This window comes from Microcebus murinus, chromosome 15 (genome assembly GCF_040939455.1).
Source record: "Microcebus murinus isolate Inina chromosome 15, M.murinus_Inina_mat1.0, whole genome shotgun sequence".
NCBI lineage: Eukaryota > Metazoa > Chordata > Mammalia > Primates > Cheirogaleidae > Microcebus > Microcebus murinus.
Window position 1 is genome coordinate 17,250,542 of NC_134118.1, and position 19,851 is coordinate 17,270,392.

Sequence of the window (19,851 nt, forward strand, 5' to 3'; positions counted from 1 at the left end):
CGAGATTACCGATTAAGAGAATATGCAGACTCTTGGTTTTGCCTTTTTATTTTTTTAGTCTTCTGTTGATTACTTTTTGATTAATTATGCTGACAGATAAAAGTATTTAAATAGTGCCTGGCACATAAGTGCTCAATAAATGATGGCTATTAACTGTTTTTCTTTCTTTCTTTCTTTCTTTTTTTTTTTTTCCTTACTACTCTTCCAACTACAGTGGGGTCAGAGGAGTGGCAAAGGAATGTGAACTTGGAAGTGTCAGGTACACACCCAAGTTCTGGTGTGTAGAAGCCTGTGACTTAAGCTAAGACACTTGGCCTCTAACACGGCCTTCTTACCTGTTTCAAATGAGACAGTGGCCCACCCAGCAATATGCAAAAAGCAACGCCTATTTGGAAGGTTATTAAAGTTTGGGAAAGTCAAGGAAAGAAGGTAACAATGCAAAACTATTGATTTTGTTTCCTGCCAGGGGCTGATATAAATGAGAAAGTAAAAGGAGATTTCCAAATTCTTAATGTTTATTTCATTATCCTTGATCACACTGTCTCTATGACTTTAACGAGGAGTGATATCTAGTTAACTTCTCTGAAAATTGTAAAGCCCTGTGGAAATATAGTCTACAATGTCAATAAAAGCAACACACTTTGTTTTCAGGATTTCCCATAGAAAGTTCAAGGGCCAACTGATTTACTGAAGCAAACGATTAGGTAGTAGCAGGAATTCTCTCTTAATTGTTTGCTTCCTAGCACAGAAGTCTTGTATTATATGTGTTGCTCTTCACAATGACAATGCTTAGCACATAGTAGATGCCAATAGACAATGGAGTGCTGAACCACACTGAGATGACCTAGACTGTTAGCAAGTACACCTTCACCACTCAGAGGCCACACACCAGGGAACTGCACGAACAGGGAGCACCAGGCTGATTTTACCTCTGCTTGCGAGAGCTGCTCTCTGAGTTTCTCAACTTCCTCTCGAAGTTCTCGGATGACTTTTGCATTGGGGTCCTCATTCACGACAGCGTGGTTCACGATCCTTTTGGCCCGATCTGCATATCTTAACGTGGAGAGGGTCTCCTCATAGTTGTCTGCTGCTGGGCTAATGGTGGCTATCATAGAGGTCTGGCTGTTGCCCCCCAAATTGTCCTGCAAAGTATTCCAAAGAGCATCTTAGGAAGCCCATTCCATGCGTGACACATAAAATAAAAGCAATATATAAATAAAGTATAACAGTACTCTCTACAAAGAAAATGCTATGTGGAAATGGCTTTGCATTTCACAGATAATTTTATGACAAGACACAATTTGTCCTCTATGTATTCACAGCAATAAACATGCCTGTCAATAGTATTATAATGGAATAAAAAGCAGCAGAAAATAGTTTTCACTCTGCGTTCCTAGTAATTAGCATACCTGTGTTGTTGGGAGAGTTCTTTGTGTATTTGGTTAACTTTGCACACACTTTTCAGCTGTCACATCTGAAACAGCCAATTTTTAGTTGGAAAAGAGCACTAGAGCAACAAATTACCTTAAGAAGCCAAGTGAGGACTGAATCTCGATAAGGCACAAATTTGTTTTTACCCTTGCCAGCTGCCTGGTCAGCCAATGAGGATATAACCAAGCCCAAGGTTGTAAGTGATCTGCCAAGAGAAGATGAAAAAATTAGTTTTATGGAATGTCTATATTTTGTTTTCATAAAATCCTTCTAGGTGACAAGTATAAAATATACAGAACAAAAAGGCTCTGAAGTTGACACAATCAAGTCTCCACTCATTTGTCAAGAAGCTGAGGAAAAAAAAAAAAAAAACCCAAAAAGTAACTTCATTAACTTAAAAGAATGAATTTGGAATCCCTGAGACTCTGCTCTCTTCCTTCACAGGACCTGTGGAACAAACATTTAAAAGACCACACTAGAGAATTTTAATTTACTCTCAATATTATAGTTAAAAGTCTATAAAAGGCTCTCTAATTTGAAACATGTGGCTTCTGATTTTGTTTCCCAGAATAACCGTGTAACTTGCATCCTTCCACTACACATCACAAACTACGTCCTGTTCTTCTGCTTAAAGCCAGCACATTGTTTCAATGTAGAGTTATTACAGTTGGACAAAAGCAAAGAGCTGCCCAGGTAGAGGGCACAAAGTAACACTGCTATCGCCCGAGAGTAGGTTAAAAATGCAGACACTTGGAAGCCCCTCCAGACCTACTGAACCAGACCAGTTCAAGGTATCCCAGGTGGTTCATATACACACTAAATTTTCAGAAGCCCTGGCTGAATAATAACCCAGTGACAAATATATTTAGTTGTTGAGGCCTATCAAAGTGTGGTCCTGCAACCAGCAGCATCTCTATCATTTGGGACCTTGTTAGAAACACAAATTCTCAGGCCCCACTCCAGAACTAATGAATGAGAAACTTACAAAGGGACCAGCAATGTGTGCTTTAACAAGCCCTCCAGGTGATTCTGATGCAGGTTAGTTTGAGAATCACTGTCCTAGGCTAACAAGCTTTCTTTGGTGGCTTATACACCTTCTCCCCACCTGCAGAAAAGAGTGCTGTAAAGACAACAGATTTGTGGTACCGAGGGATGAAGGATATCCTCTTATGTCACAGTTAAGTACCAAATGCTCTTTTATAAGGAAGTCAATTGGATTCCAAATGGAAACAGCAGGCTTGGCAGATCTCACAAAATTGCAAGGAGAGTTACAAAACATCACAAGAAAGTGCTTTGTAAATGGTTTGAAAAGTTGAATGATACTACTTATTTATAATAATAAAGAAGGACACAAACCAGCAAGTCAAAGACTAGGCAGGCTTCTTTCTAATATTAACAATAGATTTCTATCAAATAGGTTGAAAGGAAAGAAAGCGTATTTCCCAGAAAACATAATTCCCCAAAGGCGAGTCACTGAAATACAAAGCGAATTCAAGATTCAGAGAATGAATGAGAATTCATTCTATCAGAATGGCTGTTAGAATTTTAGTAACTAGCAGCCATGACTACAGAATGGTGTAAATATGTACATCTTCTTAAGTAAAAGAGTCAGACATAGAAAGACAAATATTGCATGTTCTCACTTGTAAGTAGGAGCTAAATAATGTACACATGGTTGTACAGAGAGGAATGGTAGAGACTCAGAAGGACAGGGTGTGGGAGAAAGTTGGGTGATGAGAAACTACTTATTGAGTACAATGCATGTTATTTGAATGATGGATACCTTAAAAGCCCTGACTTGATCACTATGCAATCTATTTATGTAACAAAATTTCACTTGGATCCCATAAATTATACCAAAAAAGTAAATCACACTTGATAGATTTATAAGTTAAACAAGTCTAACCCAAGAGAAACGAAAATGTTAAGTCTACACAAAAACTTACACATGAATTTTCAAAGCAGCATTATTCACAAAAGCCAAAATGTGGAAACCCAAATGTCCATCAAATGATGAAATGATGGATAAAATCTGGCATATTCATGCAATGGAATATTATTTGGCCATATAAAGGACTGAAACTCTGATACATGCTACAACATGGATGAACCTTGGCAAATCATGCTAAGTGAAAGAAGACAAACACACGAGGCCACTGTCCTAGGTTGAACAGTGTCTCCCAAAAATTCATGTCCACCAGACCCTCAGCTTGTGATATGTTATGGGAGCTCTAGAAAGCTGATCCAGCCATGCACTGTATGATTCCATTTATATGAAATATCCAGAATAGGCAAATCCATAGAGATGGAGGTAGAAGGTTGACTAGGGCTGTGGGTGGAGGAAATGGGGAAAGACTTGGACACAAGGTTTCTTTTGGGTGTGATGAAAATGTTTTAAAATTAGACTGTGGTGATGGCTGCACAACTCTGTGAACATTTTAAATCTACTGAACTGGACACTTTAAAATGGTGAACTATATGATATGCAAATTATTTCTCAATATAGCTGTTTTTTTTTTTTTAAAGTACAATCACTCCTCCAAAGGTAACAATTTTAAGAAAGAAAACTGTATATCAATCATATGAAAAGAGGCAAACAGGAGTTCAGTATCAGCTAGAAATACATTTCTTCTTTAACATAGAATATTGAGCATTTTTTCACATTTAGCAAGTACTAAAATACAATTTCTGATTGGAAACAATTCTTTGAACTATCCCAGATATTTTACTATCCAAGTGCAGAATTTATTTATTTTTTTGAGACAGAGTCTTGCTCTGTTGCCCTAGGTAGAATGCAGTGACATCATCATAGCTCACTGCAACCTCAAACTCCCGCGACCCTTCTGCCTCAGCCTCCTGGGTAGCTGGGACTACAGGCGTAAACCACGACACCTGGCTAGTTTTTCTGTTTTTAGTGGAGACGGGTCTTGCTCTTGGCTCAGGTTGGTCTCAAATTCCTGATCTCAAGTGATCCTCCTACCTCGGCCTCCCAGAGTACTGGCATTACAGGCATGAGCCACTGTGTCGGGCCCTTGGTAATAATTTTGTATCTTATTGTTACAAAGAATAACTCCAAAAGGGACAGGGCATAACTAGGTGTGTCTGACCTCCCTTCTGCTCATAGCAGACAAATCAGTTTTAAGATTTTTCTGGGGTGCCTTTGGCCAAAAGGGGTCCAATTCAATCAGCTGGGGTGCTTAAGATCTTATTTGAGTTCACATGGCTAACAGTACCCCTTCACATGAAAACACATTTTGGGGATGAAATGGATTTTTCACCACGGAGAGAAGATGTTCTTCTGTCTTGTGGCAACTGTTTATATTTCCTAATTTGACAGTGCAGGGAGAAAAAAGGGAAAGTTTCTGGAACTCCTAAATGATGAAACATAAAATCAATCCAATTACCACTGTGCAATGTCTTCTCTGTAAGATGAGTGAAGGGAATTGCAAAATACCAGCCCAAAATATGTCTCATTGGCATACAAATTATTTTGAACTATTAATAAATGCCAATGAGAATCAGCAGACTCAGGAAAAGCTCTAAAAAAGAGGGCACGAGCTTTCCTTTATTTTGAGACAGAGTCTCACTTTGTTGTCCAGACTAGAGTGCCTTGGCGTCAGCCTAGCTCACAGCAACCTCAAACTCCTGGCTCAAGCAATCCTGCTGCCTCAGCCTCCTGAGTAGCTGGGACCACAGGCATGCGCCGCTATGCCTGGCTTATTTTTTCTATATATTTTTAGTTGGCCAATTAATTTCTTTCTATTTTTTAATAGAGATGGGGTTTCGTTCTTGATAGTTTTGAACTTCTGACCTTGAACGATCCTCCTGCCTTGGCCTCCCAGAGTGCTAGGATTACAGGTGTGAGCCACTGTGTTGGGCCCAAGCTTTCCTTTTGTAAAGGAAATTTCCATTTGTTAGAGGTGTCTCCCACTCCAGCCCAGGTAGGGGAGGACTCAATAGCTCTTAACAGTAGGAAGGCAGTGAATTAAACCTACATAACAAAACATTACTGAACCATCCTTGTTCATCAGGCTTCCCCTGGTCATCTTCCCATAGCTGGCCTTCCCCATCCAGAAGCCTCAAACCCCTTTTATTCCTTTTGTTTCAGCCTAAGATGATATATATAGACCCAAGTTCTAACTGCCCCGTTGGGTCACTCATCTCTGGATGCTTCCATGTGTAAACAAGACGCACATGCTAATAAACTTCTGGTTGCTTTTCTCTTGTTAATTTGTTTTTGGCCAGTCTAATTTACTGGGAACGTAGAGGAAAAAGATTGTTTTTTTCTCTGCCCTGCATTAGTATAGTATGCAAGCATCAGCAGCAGAGGGGTGGAGCTGTACGGAAATGGTATATAACTGCAGTTTCCGTGTGCACTTTGCTCTATAACTTACCAGTTAGAGAAGTGTATCATTAGGAGAAGCCACACCCTTTTGCCTAATAGGACACACACACTGAATACAAGAACTCTATCTAAACCTATTACAGGTCCCCTTGGAACAAAAAGAAAATAACTGCAAGAGGCCAGGTCATCCAGTGATGAGCAGCCTATACCATCCTTCTCTTCTAGGTTCCACCCAGAAGCAATGATCCGGGGGCTTCTAGAACCCTCCAAACCAAAAGTTCAACATCTGAAAGATGAACCACAGGTTTATACATTTTTTTGTTTGTTTTGTAAGAAAACTTTTTTTTTTAGGCTTACATATTTTAATGAGAATTTTATTCCCAGGGAGCTTAAAAATATAATAAAACCACTCATTATGGATGCTGTTAGTACTATCTTCTCAAGCTGGAGGCACAGGGCAGCTCGTTGCCTTCACTGATGTCCAGAAGAGGGTGGCAGTGGTTTGCCAATTTTAGGGGCAGAAAAAGTTATTCTAGGCATCTTTTTATTCTACCAAAGCACTACTCCTTCCCTGAACCTGCTGGAGTTTGATACAGTAAGGAAGCTCCTAATCTTTAAATCTCTTACTACAAATTCTTGAGCAGGGCTGGACTGGAGAGGAAGAAAGTCTTAGGTTATGTTTATAAACAGAGTTATGTTTTAAGATAGAAAATTTTAAAAAGCTACCAATCTGTAATAATGAAGAACTCAGGATTTTAAAAAAGCAAATGAAACTTGGGAGTGTCAAAACAAAAGCTGTTCCAATAAATAAAATCAACAAGAAAAAATTGAACATGATTTTTTTCTTTTCTGCATCTCCCCAACCTACTCAAATTTCCCTTAAAACTCTAACCACTGTATCTCTATCCTTGGGAGTGGATATAGCGTGATGTGAGTTATCTGTTTTGTCTAGGATGGATTTCAAATGTTATTTTACTTATTTTTCCAATAATCTTTTTCTTAGATTATATATATGTACTTATTGAACTTTATTAGAGTTATTTGTGTACATATTTCTCTGTCTCTATTTAGACTGTGATCACGTTGAGGGAAGAGACCATTCTTTGCTTTCTATATTCCTCTGTGCAATTACTGTGCTTGGTTTACAGAAGGTACTCAGTAAATATCTGCTGAGTTATTCTGAGTCTAGATCCCAGTGAGGGACAGAACATGTGCCTCCATCTAAAAAGGATGGCTTTGGGATATGATGGATGTTACTTGCTAAGAGAAACTTGGTTTTGCTGGAGGCAATGTGCTGAACTATTATAAAAACTGCATTTTCTAAACTTTGCAGCTTGGGGTATCCAAGAAACACAGTCTGGCCAAGAAAATGTAGGTAGACATTACCAGGCCGGGCTTCCAAGAAAGCTATTGTTCTCCTGGGAAAAAGGGCACATATTCAGCTGCCAGAAGCCTGTGGTTCTTCCCCTTTCCTCCTTTCTCTTCCTCCTCTTTTGTTCTCATTTAGATGTGGATATAATGTCTGGAGAGGGAGAGCCATCCTGCGATCATGAGGATGCCATGAACACACACTAAAGTTAGTAAAGCTGTGAGCATTTCTGAGGTGCTGCACCAGCCTTTGGACCTCTTGTTAAATGAGCAAACTAAGGCCGTTTCATTGTCATGTAGCTGGTTTCTGTTGCCTAGTGCAGAATGCAATCCCTGACTTTGAAAGAATTAGGTGAAAGACGAGGAAACAAAATAGATTTGAGTTTAGCATCCTCCCAGTCCCCACTCTTAGAGTAAAGGAAAAATGCAAAAGAATATGAGTGACAAATTACAGGGTAAGGACAGTTCTATGAAATGACAGGAGAGGAAAGAAAACAGTTATACCTACAGTATGAACCTCATTTCCTTACAAATTGTTTTCCAGTGGCTAATGACAATCATTAAACTGAATGCTCATCAACATATACAAATACCCCTAGAACAAGTGTTCAGTAGAACCCATTTTTGGCAAGGGGTTAGTATACACCTTATGATTAACCACAGCCATTAAAACAGAATTGAGAATGGAAATGATACTCATTAGATGAACAATGTTTGCATTTGGTGACTAGCCATTGCTGAGAATAAAATGAAATAATTTTCGACCTCTGGGGGCTTTAGAGAGAGTGCTGTATGATACAAATGAGTTCTCGGTGCAGCTAAAGCAGCCAGACTCCAGTGGCAGGGAAAAGGCTTCCTCACTTCACCTTACTAGACAGGTGGAGCAGCATACTGGTGTTTCAGAGGCATTCCTTTGCGAACATGGCCTACAGATGACCTATTCCTCCTACACTCTGAACATTCCTTGGCAGTGCAGCCACACAACGCCTCAGGGCTTCAATGAAAGGAATAACGTGTGCTTTTAAGCTCTTAAGAGCTTCAGGAGAGATGAGGCTCCTAAATCCACAGCCCATTAAGCAGACACTGATGTCTATGTGAAGTCCCTGACAAGTCTGCTTAAGAGGATTATTAACGCTCCACACAAAGAAATCCAAATGGGAGGCCGAGAGAAAGGTTAAGAAACATGCCAGAGATTTACCTAGTTTTAGCGCTCAACTGGGCACTGATTTTCAAAGCTTAAAAAGCCATCTGTGGAGCTATCAGGAAGCAGCTTCAGTTTATTGTTTTATGTTACTTTATTAGCACACCATTATACATACAGCATCCTATGTGTGGGGTACTGTTCTAAACGCTTCACAAAAAGCAATGAATTTTAACCCTCCTAACAACCCGATTCATTGGGTGGTTTCCTCACCCGCATTTCACAGAAGGGTCACACAGCTAGTTTATGTAACCAAGAAACTGTAGTGTCTCCTCTGGGAAGCCCTCCGTGATCCTTGCAGGTATGTTAGTCACCCAACGTATTAATACGACCATTCCCAACGTCTTCCATCCCCACTTCCCCAGGCCAGAGTCCCATCTCCCCCATCCCTGTGTTCTCATGCCTAGCCAGTGTTCAACACACTTTGCTAAAATGAATCAAAAAATACAGGTCCACATCTCTTATCTGAAATCTTTGGGGCCACATATATCTTGAAATTCAGAATATTTGGGATTTCAGGATGTTAATTCAGTGCTCTATATAACCCCTGATGGGATCTTATACAGCACCCCCCCCAGTGAAACACGAATGGCCACAAAGTGAGCAAAAGACACATGAGAGGCTATCTTGACCTTCTCTATTCAAGAAAATCCTCCTCCCTTTCACCGTTCAAGTGAGGAGATGTACTGCTGTCCTCAAGTATGTGCTCATCAAGGATAGCCACCATGCTGCAACACGTTGCCACAAACTAAGTGGCTTAAATCAACCAAATTTATTATCTTATAGTTCTGGAGGTGAAAAGTCCAGAATGCCTCTCACTGGACTAAAATCAAGACATCGTCAGGACTGCGTGCCTTCCACAGGCTCTGGGGAGAGTCTGTCCTTGCCTTTTCTAGCTGCCCACAGTCCTTGGCTCGTGGCCTCTTCCTGCAACTTCAAGCAAGCAATGGCTCGTCAAATTGTTCTCACCCTGCATCACTCTCTCTCTGGCTCTCCTATCTCCCAATTTTATTGGTAAGACACTTGTAATTATTACATTGGGTCCACCTGGATTATCACCCATCTCAAAAAATCCTTCACTTAATTAACGACATCTGCAAAATCCCTTTCCCTTGTAAGGTAACAAATGCACAGGTTTTGGGAATTAGATAGTAGATCTATTTAAGGGGAGGTGGGAGGCATTATTCTACCTGCCACAGTCTAAATTCCTTTTGCTTCCCCAGCATCTATTGCAGTGCCAGACACATAGCAGAAACATAGTAAATGTTTGCTGGGCTTTTCTTTATGTTACTTAATGTCTCCAAGCATCAGTTTCTTCATCTTTAAATAGAGACTAAAAATATCCACTATGAGCCTTGCAGGGGAGTGAAAGTGCTGTGAAAACTACAAAGAACTCTTAAGAGTGAAGATCAAGGGCTGGGTGTGGTGGCTCACACCTATAATCCCAGTACTTTGGGAGGCCAAGACAGGAAGATGCTTGAGGCTAAGTAGTTCAAGAAAAAATGAAGATCATATCTCATGAGTTGGCAGGAAAAAATACACACATCCATTTGTGAAAGAGCTAGTATGTAAATAAGAAAAGAGAGTAGGATGCTGAGAGAATTCCATTCAATTCAACAAGTCATGATGGAAAAGAGCCAGTTACTAGAAGATCTAAATCATGTTATCATGTAGCCGTAAGGTAATCCAGTAAGGGACACCACATAATTTAATTTCCAAATTGAAGGGGGCACTAGTAATATTTACTCTGGGACAAAAGTATCAACCAGAAACTCCCAGGCAAGAAAATGAATGGCCACCCCCAACATGTAGCCTAGTAGTTGAGCCTGGGCTCTGGAGACTAAATGCCTACAACCAAATCTGAGACAGGCTCTTACAGCATGGTGACCTGGGGCACGTTATTTAACCCCATTCGGTCTTAGTTTTCTCATCTGTAAAATGAGGATAAAAGACCCATGTCATCGATGTGAGGGTCAGATGAGTCATTGCATATGGAGCCTTCAGAACAGTGCCTGGCACCGGCAAGAGCTCAGTAAAAGTTAGTGACCATTCTGCATCCAGGCCAGCCAAGCACATATCCTCTAAACCCCCACAAGTTCACAGCACAGACTTTCCCATGTTGTCCTACACACCCAGCCAGTAGGCAAAGGGCAGGCAAGGCTCACCACCTGCAAAGGAACCTCTGTGAGGGATGGCGATCTTTCCTTCGGAACCTGCTCCCCGACACTCCCACTTCTGTCTTCCCTTCCTGGTTTCTGAGCTCATTTTGGAACCCAGAGCTGCAGTGCTAGTCTGGGATCCTGTAATGCCTTGTCAGGAAATACAGCAAAATCCTTTGTTATCAGAGCAGGAGACAGGATGACTGGAAAATTAACTCCCTAAAGTAGCAGTCTTTCCTAGTGAGTGTGCTGTGTCCATCTGATAGAGCGGGTAATGTTTTACTTCTAACTTTTAAGTCTTTGTGTACTAGAATCACAATGTGCTAACGTCATCTCAAAATGCAAGCTACACGAACATGTTCCTGAATATATCTCCTCTCGCCACATTCTGTCCTAAACCAAATCCCAAGTTAATATGGCTCCACAGAAAAATATTACAAGTACAGACTAAAGTAATTTCTGCTGAACCTGGAATAATGATAATGTTTATCCCTATTATAAAAATAACAGCTATAACAATCAATATTTATTCAATGCCTACTATGTGCCAGGCATCATTCTAAGCACACAATGGGCATTTAATCTTCAACAAATCTATGAAATAGGTACTATTATTATCTTTATTTTACAGATGAGAAAATGAAACATAGAGGGGTTAAATCACTTTTCCACAACATACATATCTAGTAAGTGGTGGAGGCAAGATTAAACTTAGCCAGTGTGGCTTGAATGCACACTCTTAGATACAAACTCTGCTCCCTTTCATGTTGAAAAGCAAAGAGACTTCCTCCTGCATATCAGGGGCCACCCAGGGATACTGCATAACCAAAAATAACAAGTCCTTCATTAGCGCCTCTACTGAGGCCCTCTTTGTGGACCACCTGCATCTATCTCCTTTGCCTATATGGCAAACTCCTAATCATCTTTCACCCTCTGCTCTTTCAGCTTTTACTGCATCACTGAGTGCAACATAGGCACTCAAGGCACATTGCAAGATTTCAGTATGGTAGTTATTCAATAACTGTTAACATTTTTCTAAGGTATTGATATTACTATTATTACTTTAATTTTTTTATTTTTATTTTTTAAGGCTAGTCAAGTGAAGCAATGGGAGTGAAGAAGGAACAAAGGAATCTATAATTGGTTGTGATCAATTAGTTATAAAAACCACTGTGCTCGGACAAGCCAAAGGTGCTGATATTTAAACAACATTAGCCTTAAGAAGGGATTCAAAGCAGATTTTCTTTTCAGAATAAGCTCCCTGAATTCAATATGTATTTTATTTAAAAAACTGATTTGCATTTACCTAAGACTGCATGATATACAATGATACACATATGTTTATACCATTTTTTCTTTTGTTATTATTTTTAATTAACACACAATTGTACATATTTATGTAGTACAGAATGACATTTTGATACATGTCTACAATGTATTTCGATCACATCAAGGTAATTAGTACATCATCACCTCAAACATTTATCAGTTCTTTGTGTTGAGAACATTCAAAATCTGCTCTTCTAGCTACTTGAAAATATACAATAAATTGTTGTAACGATGGTTATTCTACAGTGCTACTGAACATTAGAACTTACTCCTCCTGTTAGCTGTAATTTTATATGTTACCCAACCTCTGGCCATCCCTCCTCCCTTCCCCCTTTCCAGCCTCTAGTAACCACTATTCTGCTCTCTACTTCTATGACATCACTTTTTAATTTTATTTTTATTTTTTATTTTTTGAGACAGAGTCTCGCTTTGTTGCCCAGACTAGATTGAGTGCCATGGCATCAGCCTAGCTCACAGCAACCTCAATCTCCTGGGCTCAAGCGATCCTACTGCCTCAGCCTCCCGAGTAGCTGGGACTACAGGCATGCACCACCAAGCCAGGCTAATTTTTTGTATATATATTTTTAGTTGGCCAATTGACTTCTTTCTATTTTTAGTAGAGACGGAGTCTCGCTCAGCCTGGTTTCGAACTCCTGACTTGAGCAATCCGCCCGCCTTGGCCTCCCAGAGTACTAGGATTACAGGCATTGAGCCACCATGCCTGGTCAACATCAACTTTTTTAGCTTCCACATGAGTAAGAACGCATGGCACTTACCTTTCTGTTTATATCATTTTTGAGCAGGGTTGCACCAGGCAGCTTTATTCACATAAATCTCATGCATCTTAACAGAGGCAGGCTGCTATTGTTTTTCTTCAACTCAGTTTACCAAAGCTACACAGACTTTGAGCAACCCGTGCACCAGAACCTCCGACCCTCACAGAGCAAGTCCCCCAAGAAAAGACAAGAAAAGCACCCCGGTCGTTCCAGCACCAGCCACCTTACTTGTTAATGTTGCTGCCTTCTTTCAGTCGCTCTCCCGCAGCTCCAGTTTTAGACACTCTCTCGCTACCCGCCAGGTCTACCAAGCTGACCTTACTGACTTTCTCTCCTGAGTTCTAGTTGTAGAAAACAAGAGAGAAACAACACACATTAATGCAAAAACAAATCACACAGACACCTACACATATGTCTGTACTGTAATTGAGAGCAACCTGAGTATCCATCCCACTCCAACAGCAAACTTCTCAAGATTTTAAATGGCCAGAAGAGTTATATGAACTAGCAATTAACTTCACAGTCAAAATTTAAATTGGTATGAAATGTAGCATTTTGTTTTACATCCAGGTAACCAGTATATCAGTTTTCCAGAATCTAGTCAGAAATCTGGAGATGTTATGTGCCTATGAGGAAATATTTGATGATGTGGATTTCTGCACATTCAGGTCCAATCTTTCATCTTTTGGGAAGTGTTCTTTGGGCTAGATGTTGTGGTTTCTTCTTTCATATCCCTCAACTGACTATGAAGTAGGCTTAGTTGTTTTTAGGGCAATTTCAGTATGCAAAGATGCATATTAAAAGCTGCATGGTGGTATCCTCATGTTATTAGGGAATTTACATGAGAAATCCAATTTTAAAAAAAAATTATATATAAAGAAAGACCTCGGAAATTAAAGGATTTAAGCAAAATAGTTCCTTTAGGAAGTACAAGAGCCAACATAAAATTCTCAGCCACTGACTCCAACCATGAAACACGTCACCCACATAGACACTTTGAGATCTTCCACTGTCCCCAAGGTTCTGCCCAATCCCTCACCCCAGACTGGAGGTCATAAAGTGTCTGGGTGATTATGATGTTGAACACAGCATGGGAGCGGCTGCTTTCTTCATTCATGTTGGTCGCAGCCACCGTCCGAGACTTATTTCCCTCAGACATCAAAGACTCGATATCCTAGAGGCAAAGCATAAGGAAAACGCCATAAGCAAAAGCACAAGAACACAGTCCTGCATACCAGGGGTATGTGCTAATGAATTACGATTCCTCTGGCACCTTCATCACCACCCTTCCATGAAAACCTCTCCACCTACCTCTCCTCCATCAAGCATGGTGTGAGCTTCCACCTCCCTCTGAGCTTTCTAGCATATGAACAGTCTTCTTCCATTCTTCTTTCCCTCCCCCAATTGCCTTTTTTTCTCTGTTAAGTCCTTATTTTCTCCTTTCTAAGTTCCTAGGGGAGCTAACATTTACTGAGCACTCTAGATCAGGGGTCCTCAAACTTTTTAAACAGGGGGGCCAGTTCACTGTCCCTCAGACCGTTGGAGGGCCGGACTATAGTTTAAAAACAACTATGAACAAATTCCTATGCACACTGCACATATCTTATTTTGAAGTAAAAAAAAAAAATGGGCAAAACACCCGCATGTGGCCCGAGGGCCATAGTTTGAGGACGCCTGCTCTAGATACTCAGTAACAGTAGTGACCTTATTTAATTCTAACTCTCCTGTGCTAAACAACCCACTACTGCCTGCTCATTTGCCTTCCTCCTCCAACGCTGTGGCTCTCCAAGGGCAAGGGACTTCCCTTGTTTAACGCTGTACACTTGCTCCCAGAATACCTTGAGCCTATGAGCTCTTACAAAATGTTTGCAGAATGAACTTAAGTATTTTCCTGATTTTACACATAAGGATGCTAAAGTTCATGGAAGTCAAATACCTTTTCCCATATCTAATGAGAGGGGGAGCTGGGGTACAAATCAAGTGCTCCCTGCTCTTACTAATAAGTGACAGGATGATGTCGACACGGACTTCAACTGCATTGAGCTAAGAACCAGGCCCTCCTCGAAGGTGCTGCACATTTACAGCAGAAAGGTTTCCATTCATTTCAGAATCTAAATGTTTTAAAAGGGATGACACTATGCCCTATTTCTGATTTGAGCAATACTCTATACATCTTCCTTTAAATGACTGGAGAGAATTAAGTCATAGATCAGTTTTAGTCATACTGAGTCTGAGGTGATAATGGCCAGCCACATTGCATAGATAGCACCAGTAAGTACAGGGATTCTTCTGTTCATTCACTCATTCATTCACTCACATTTTTCAGCAACAGAGAGAGTAGTTTGTGTTATGAGATTTCCAAAGCAATGACTACAGAAATAAGGGCAGAAAAAAGAATCTCAGACTGTAACAAGGCATTTATGTCCTTTTAAGTCAGGGAGTAAGAAAAGGAAAATATGCCAGTCAATGGAAAGGGGAGTGACTAAAAAAAAAAAAAAACCAGAAGAGCCAGAAGAATGAAAGGTGACAGAAACCAAGGCAGGAGATTCTGTCAAAATAAAGGGGTTGGAATTAACTATCAAAATCTGTTTAGACTACCACATTTGTCTAGAAGGACGTCACCGGGAAACTGAAGGAGAACAGTTTCAATAGTGTGGTATCAGGGAAAATATTCAGCAACCTCAAATCATTAGGCCTTTCAGCCACACACAAAACCTTCACAACAAACGAGCCTGAAGAGTGTGATTACAAGCCCTTTCTCTCTCGAGTTGGGGTGTGCCGATACCGGGATTCTGAGGACGTGAATGGTATCAGTATGTTGTAAAGCATCCACATACAAATACATTCAACATCACTTATACACTTTGATTTATAGCCAGTTTTTTAACAACATTTAAAAAAACTTACCTCAAAACTAGTGACAGCTAATTGAGATAAACCATCTACATATGGTCCCAAAACTTTATGCTCTCGAACTTTAAGAGACTGTCTACTCCTATGGGAGGGAGGAAAAGGGAATGAATGAAACAGACCAAACTTGAAAGCTTTTCTTTCTTTTTAGGTACTTACTAAGATTGCAATTTCAAAAGAATTTTTTTTAATCACATACACACACACAAATTCTAAAACTACTTTATTTGGATTAGCAAAACAGCATTCCACATGAGGAATGTCTTTTATACTCTGATTTCTATTTAAAGTAACTTACTATTTTAAAACATCCTATCTCTAGTCCCAAGCTAAACAGTCAGTACACAGAACTAGGTTAGGCTAACTCATTTTAGTAGATGAACTTGTTTCACATAGGGGGGAAAAAAGGAAAGAGTGAAGCAAAAAATATGCTAGATCAAATTTAACCTTAAGGCTATTTTATAAGTAAGCACATTCTCAGCAAACAATGTTTTAAAATTTTTGGACAAATAGTGAACAATATTAAAATGCTTTTAACTTTAATTTACTCCTTTAAGTTGCATTGATTTATGTTGCTTTTATGACAATTTTATAAAGAAATGAGATTATATTAATAGCATGGTGGTTGTTAGTATTTATCCTATATTTAGCACTGTCTCTACTGGTGAAGACTTTAAGTCTCTGAGTTTTTGAATAGCAAACCTGATTTGGAACCCATTTGAAGAGCTTATTGACAGACAACAGAGATTAAAACCAAGGCCATAAGCACTCTGGGAGGCCAAGGCGGGAGGATCACTCCAGTTCAGGAAGTCAAGACCAGCCTTGAGCAAGAATGAGACCCTACTCTTTACTAAAAATTGAAAGCCAAACAACTAAAAATATACAGAAAAAAAATTAGCTAGGCAAAGTGGCATATGCCTGTAGTCCCAGCTACCCAGGAGGCTGAGGCAGGAGGATTGCTTGAACCCAGGAGTTTGAGGCTGCTATGAGCTAGGCAGACGCCATGGCACTCTAGCCTGGGCAACAAAAAAAAGAATTCAATGTGACAATGAACAATTCTGCAGTACTCTAAACAGGGAAATACTACAATGCATGTCCTCAAGAGAGCTATGTTTATGCACATGATCCAGCTCAGTCTGCTTGCACAACCAGAGGTTCTGTAACATTATTCAGCAGCAAGAAGAAGTAAATCTAGCATGATATTGAGTGCTTGTGATGGTGCCTAACATCTGGAATTCTTGTATACTGCTGGTGGAAGTGTAAACTGGTATAACTGCTTTGGAAAACAGTTTGCACTATTTAATAAAGTTGGAGATTTAGTATCTTGTGACTCACAATTCCAGCCCTTGATGTAGTCTCTTTCTTGCACCTATACACCAGGAGACCTATATAAGAATTTTCAGAGCTACGCAGTAATAATAAAAAGAAACCACACCAATGACAGGGGAACGCATAAATTATGGTATAATCATACAATGGAATGCCAAACAGCAGTAAAAATTAATGAATTAGTACTTCATATATAAGAATAAATAAATCATTGGGGGGAGGGAAAAAGCAAATCACCGAAGAACCTATATATTATAGTGTCACACAAAGTTAAAAACTGAGCAAAATTATGTGTAAATGCCAAAGAAGAGTAAAAGAATGACAGACACAGAATTCATAATAGTAGTTCCCTTGGGAAGAGGTAGGGAATGGAATGGGATCCAAGAGGAACATATAGGGGGCTTCCAAAATACTGGTCATGTTCCATTTACTAAGCCAAGTGGCGAGAAGGCAGTTGTTGATTTCATTATTCTTTACCCTTTACAGGTGTTATAAATGTTCTTTTCTATATATTAAATAGTTAATAGCTTCTTAAAGTAAATATAAAAGTTTCCTATGATTGGGCCACTTCTTTGTCACTCAAAGTTTTGATTGCACACCTCTGATTTCACCTAAGATTTTTGTGGACTTATAAACGTTCACAAATGTTACATTTCAGCTGCTAAAAGAATTTTATTTTTTAATGACAGGAGAAAGCATTCATTGTGTTACATGAAAAATTCAGGATGCTGAATTATCTTTTAAGAGAATGACCTGAAAATGTGCACACATACATAGATCTGAAACACAGGATCAAAATGCCCCAAAGTATTAACAATGGTTATTTTTGAATGGTGGGATTAGAGATCATCTTTATTTCTTCTTATACTTTACCTACTTTCTAATTTTCTATAAATACATACTATTTACATACAGTAAAGAATGTTTTTTTAGCTCAAAAAAATGTAAATGGCTTTCCTTCCTCTATGAATCAAACTCATCTAATCTTTATTATCTAGTTTTTAAAAAATATAGATGCAGGTTTCCCCCTGGGTCTACTGAATCACAGTCTCTATGGGTGGGCCTTGGTCTAGTCACTCCAGTAGATCCTTAAAAAGTTCCCCACAACATTCCAATGCACAACCAGGGTATGGAACTATTGCCTAGACTGAATTGCTTCAATCCTTCAACCATTTTACCTTCAACACGGAGTTGATTCTTATCAGTATAAATGGAAGAACCAACGTGTTATTTGTAACTCAATTTTTATGAATAGTTCATGGTGGCAAAAAATAATACCAGAAATAAAAAAAAAAAAAGGCACACACAGGCAACTTTATACATGAGTACAGGATAAACTGTATATACACTGGGTATGCTGATGGGCTTTGAGAAGCTGATGATTTCAGTAAATGAACTGAAACCACAGTAAAAAAAAGCAAGGGCTCAAATACATACATTTACCCTTGATTTTAACTTTTAGAATCATTTAAAATTATTTACCCTCTATTTACAAGCTGCATTTCAATCATTAACTTACCCTTTGGGGTCTAAAAGATCTCGAACTTTCTCATTATAAATTTCCATATAGGACACTTCGACTTTAAAGGTCTGGGATTCATTTTGCTCCAAAGAGATCCTTTTAAATAAAGCACAGCAGAGCCTTGGAATAAGGCCCAGCTGCTCAGCATGGCCCATCATGGAGAAGGATTTTCCTGAACCTGGAGAAGAGAAAGCAAGAAGAAGAAAGGGTAGAAAAGGAAGTGAAATGTATGTATCAGCTGAGGTCACGCAGCAGAAGAGTGGCACATCTGGCCCCGAAAACCCAGGCCCTCAGACGCAGCCTGGGACACCAAAGCTGCTGCTACGCTTTCTATTACACTCACCGCCTGCAGGCTGACCCCCATTGCAAGAGCTGGAGAGCACCTCACTTACAGATGAATGTGCACAAATGCAAGCACGAAAAATACATAATCTTTAAAAGTATGTATGGTAAAATTCCAACCACGCTTTATCAAGATAACATTGATAGTATTTTACTGTTGTATATATCATACTTATTCCTTCATCTGAGTCTCTTAGTTATGCTATGATGTGGTAATTAGCCAGCACTGTTGTGATTTATTTATTCCTACTTCATAGCTGAAAAAACAGTGGCTCAGAGTGTTAACCACTGAACCACTAGTATGTTTTTAGTTTGCTTATTTCAACCAACTGATTCACAAGCCTGGGTTTAATAACTTATCATTACTTTTGTATCCTGGTAAAGATCCTCAGTATAGGATGATACTAAGAGTTTTTCTGTAGTTTTTACTATAACATTTATACTGAGAAACTGGTTAAGTATTCTTCTAGTTCAAATACAGGTTAAAACGATAACTTAGGAAAATGACATGTAAGGTTTTTAAATTAGCTTTGCTTATTAACATTGAAATTACTAAATTAGCAAAACTGCTGCACCTTCAAAAAGATGGTTACTTTTGATCATCTAATTCAGCTAAATGCACAAAAGTCAGGAAGCATTTTTCTGTTGCTTCTCAGAGGTTTTCTATTTTTAAATTTTCAAAAATGCATATTTAATCATTGATGCTAAATAAAAGCCACTTCTTACCTGTTTGTCCATATGCAAAAATACAAGCATTATACCCCTGAAAGGCTTTTTCAAGAATTCCTTCCCCAAGGCACTTGAAAACCACTTCTTGACCTAAAAACCAAGACAAACACAAACTAAAAACCAAAAAAAGGGAATAATTTTTAACACATTTGTATTAGTAACATCTCAATTAAAAAAAGGTTAAAATTGTACTGAATGTCTACTATGAACAAGGCAAGGCTACGTATTAATAGCTCAATATATGCAATTTCATTCACGTTTCTAAATTATAGCTCAGTACGTGCATAAACTGTTTCCCTCTAAGACATTTCTTTAGGCATTGAAGTTTCCTTTCCATTGTCAGTGGGCCATATGGAAGCATCAGTCAAATTTGGTTTAGTTAGTTCTTATGACTTAGCAACCAAAAATGT

The 19,851-nt window shown here is 39.2% G+C and overlaps 1 protein-coding gene across 1 annotated transcript in view; it reads right to left on the bottom strand.

Annotated features, from left to right (window-relative positions):
* The window catches only part of KIF13A (kinesin family member 13A), a 198,487-nt gene that overhangs the window by 66,336 nt on the left and 112,300 nt on the right, over window positions 1–19,851 (bottom strand). The window contains 7 exon segments of the mRNA XM_020280123.2: window positions 930–1,142; window positions 1,525–1,636; window positions 12,838–12,950; window positions 13,649–13,783; window positions 15,517–15,604; window positions 18,368–18,548; window positions 19,439–19,531. Coding sequence (XP_020135712.2) covers window positions 930–1,142; window positions 1,525–1,636; window positions 12,838–12,950; window positions 13,649–13,783; window positions 15,517–15,604; window positions 18,368–18,548; window positions 19,439–19,531 — 935 coding nt within the window.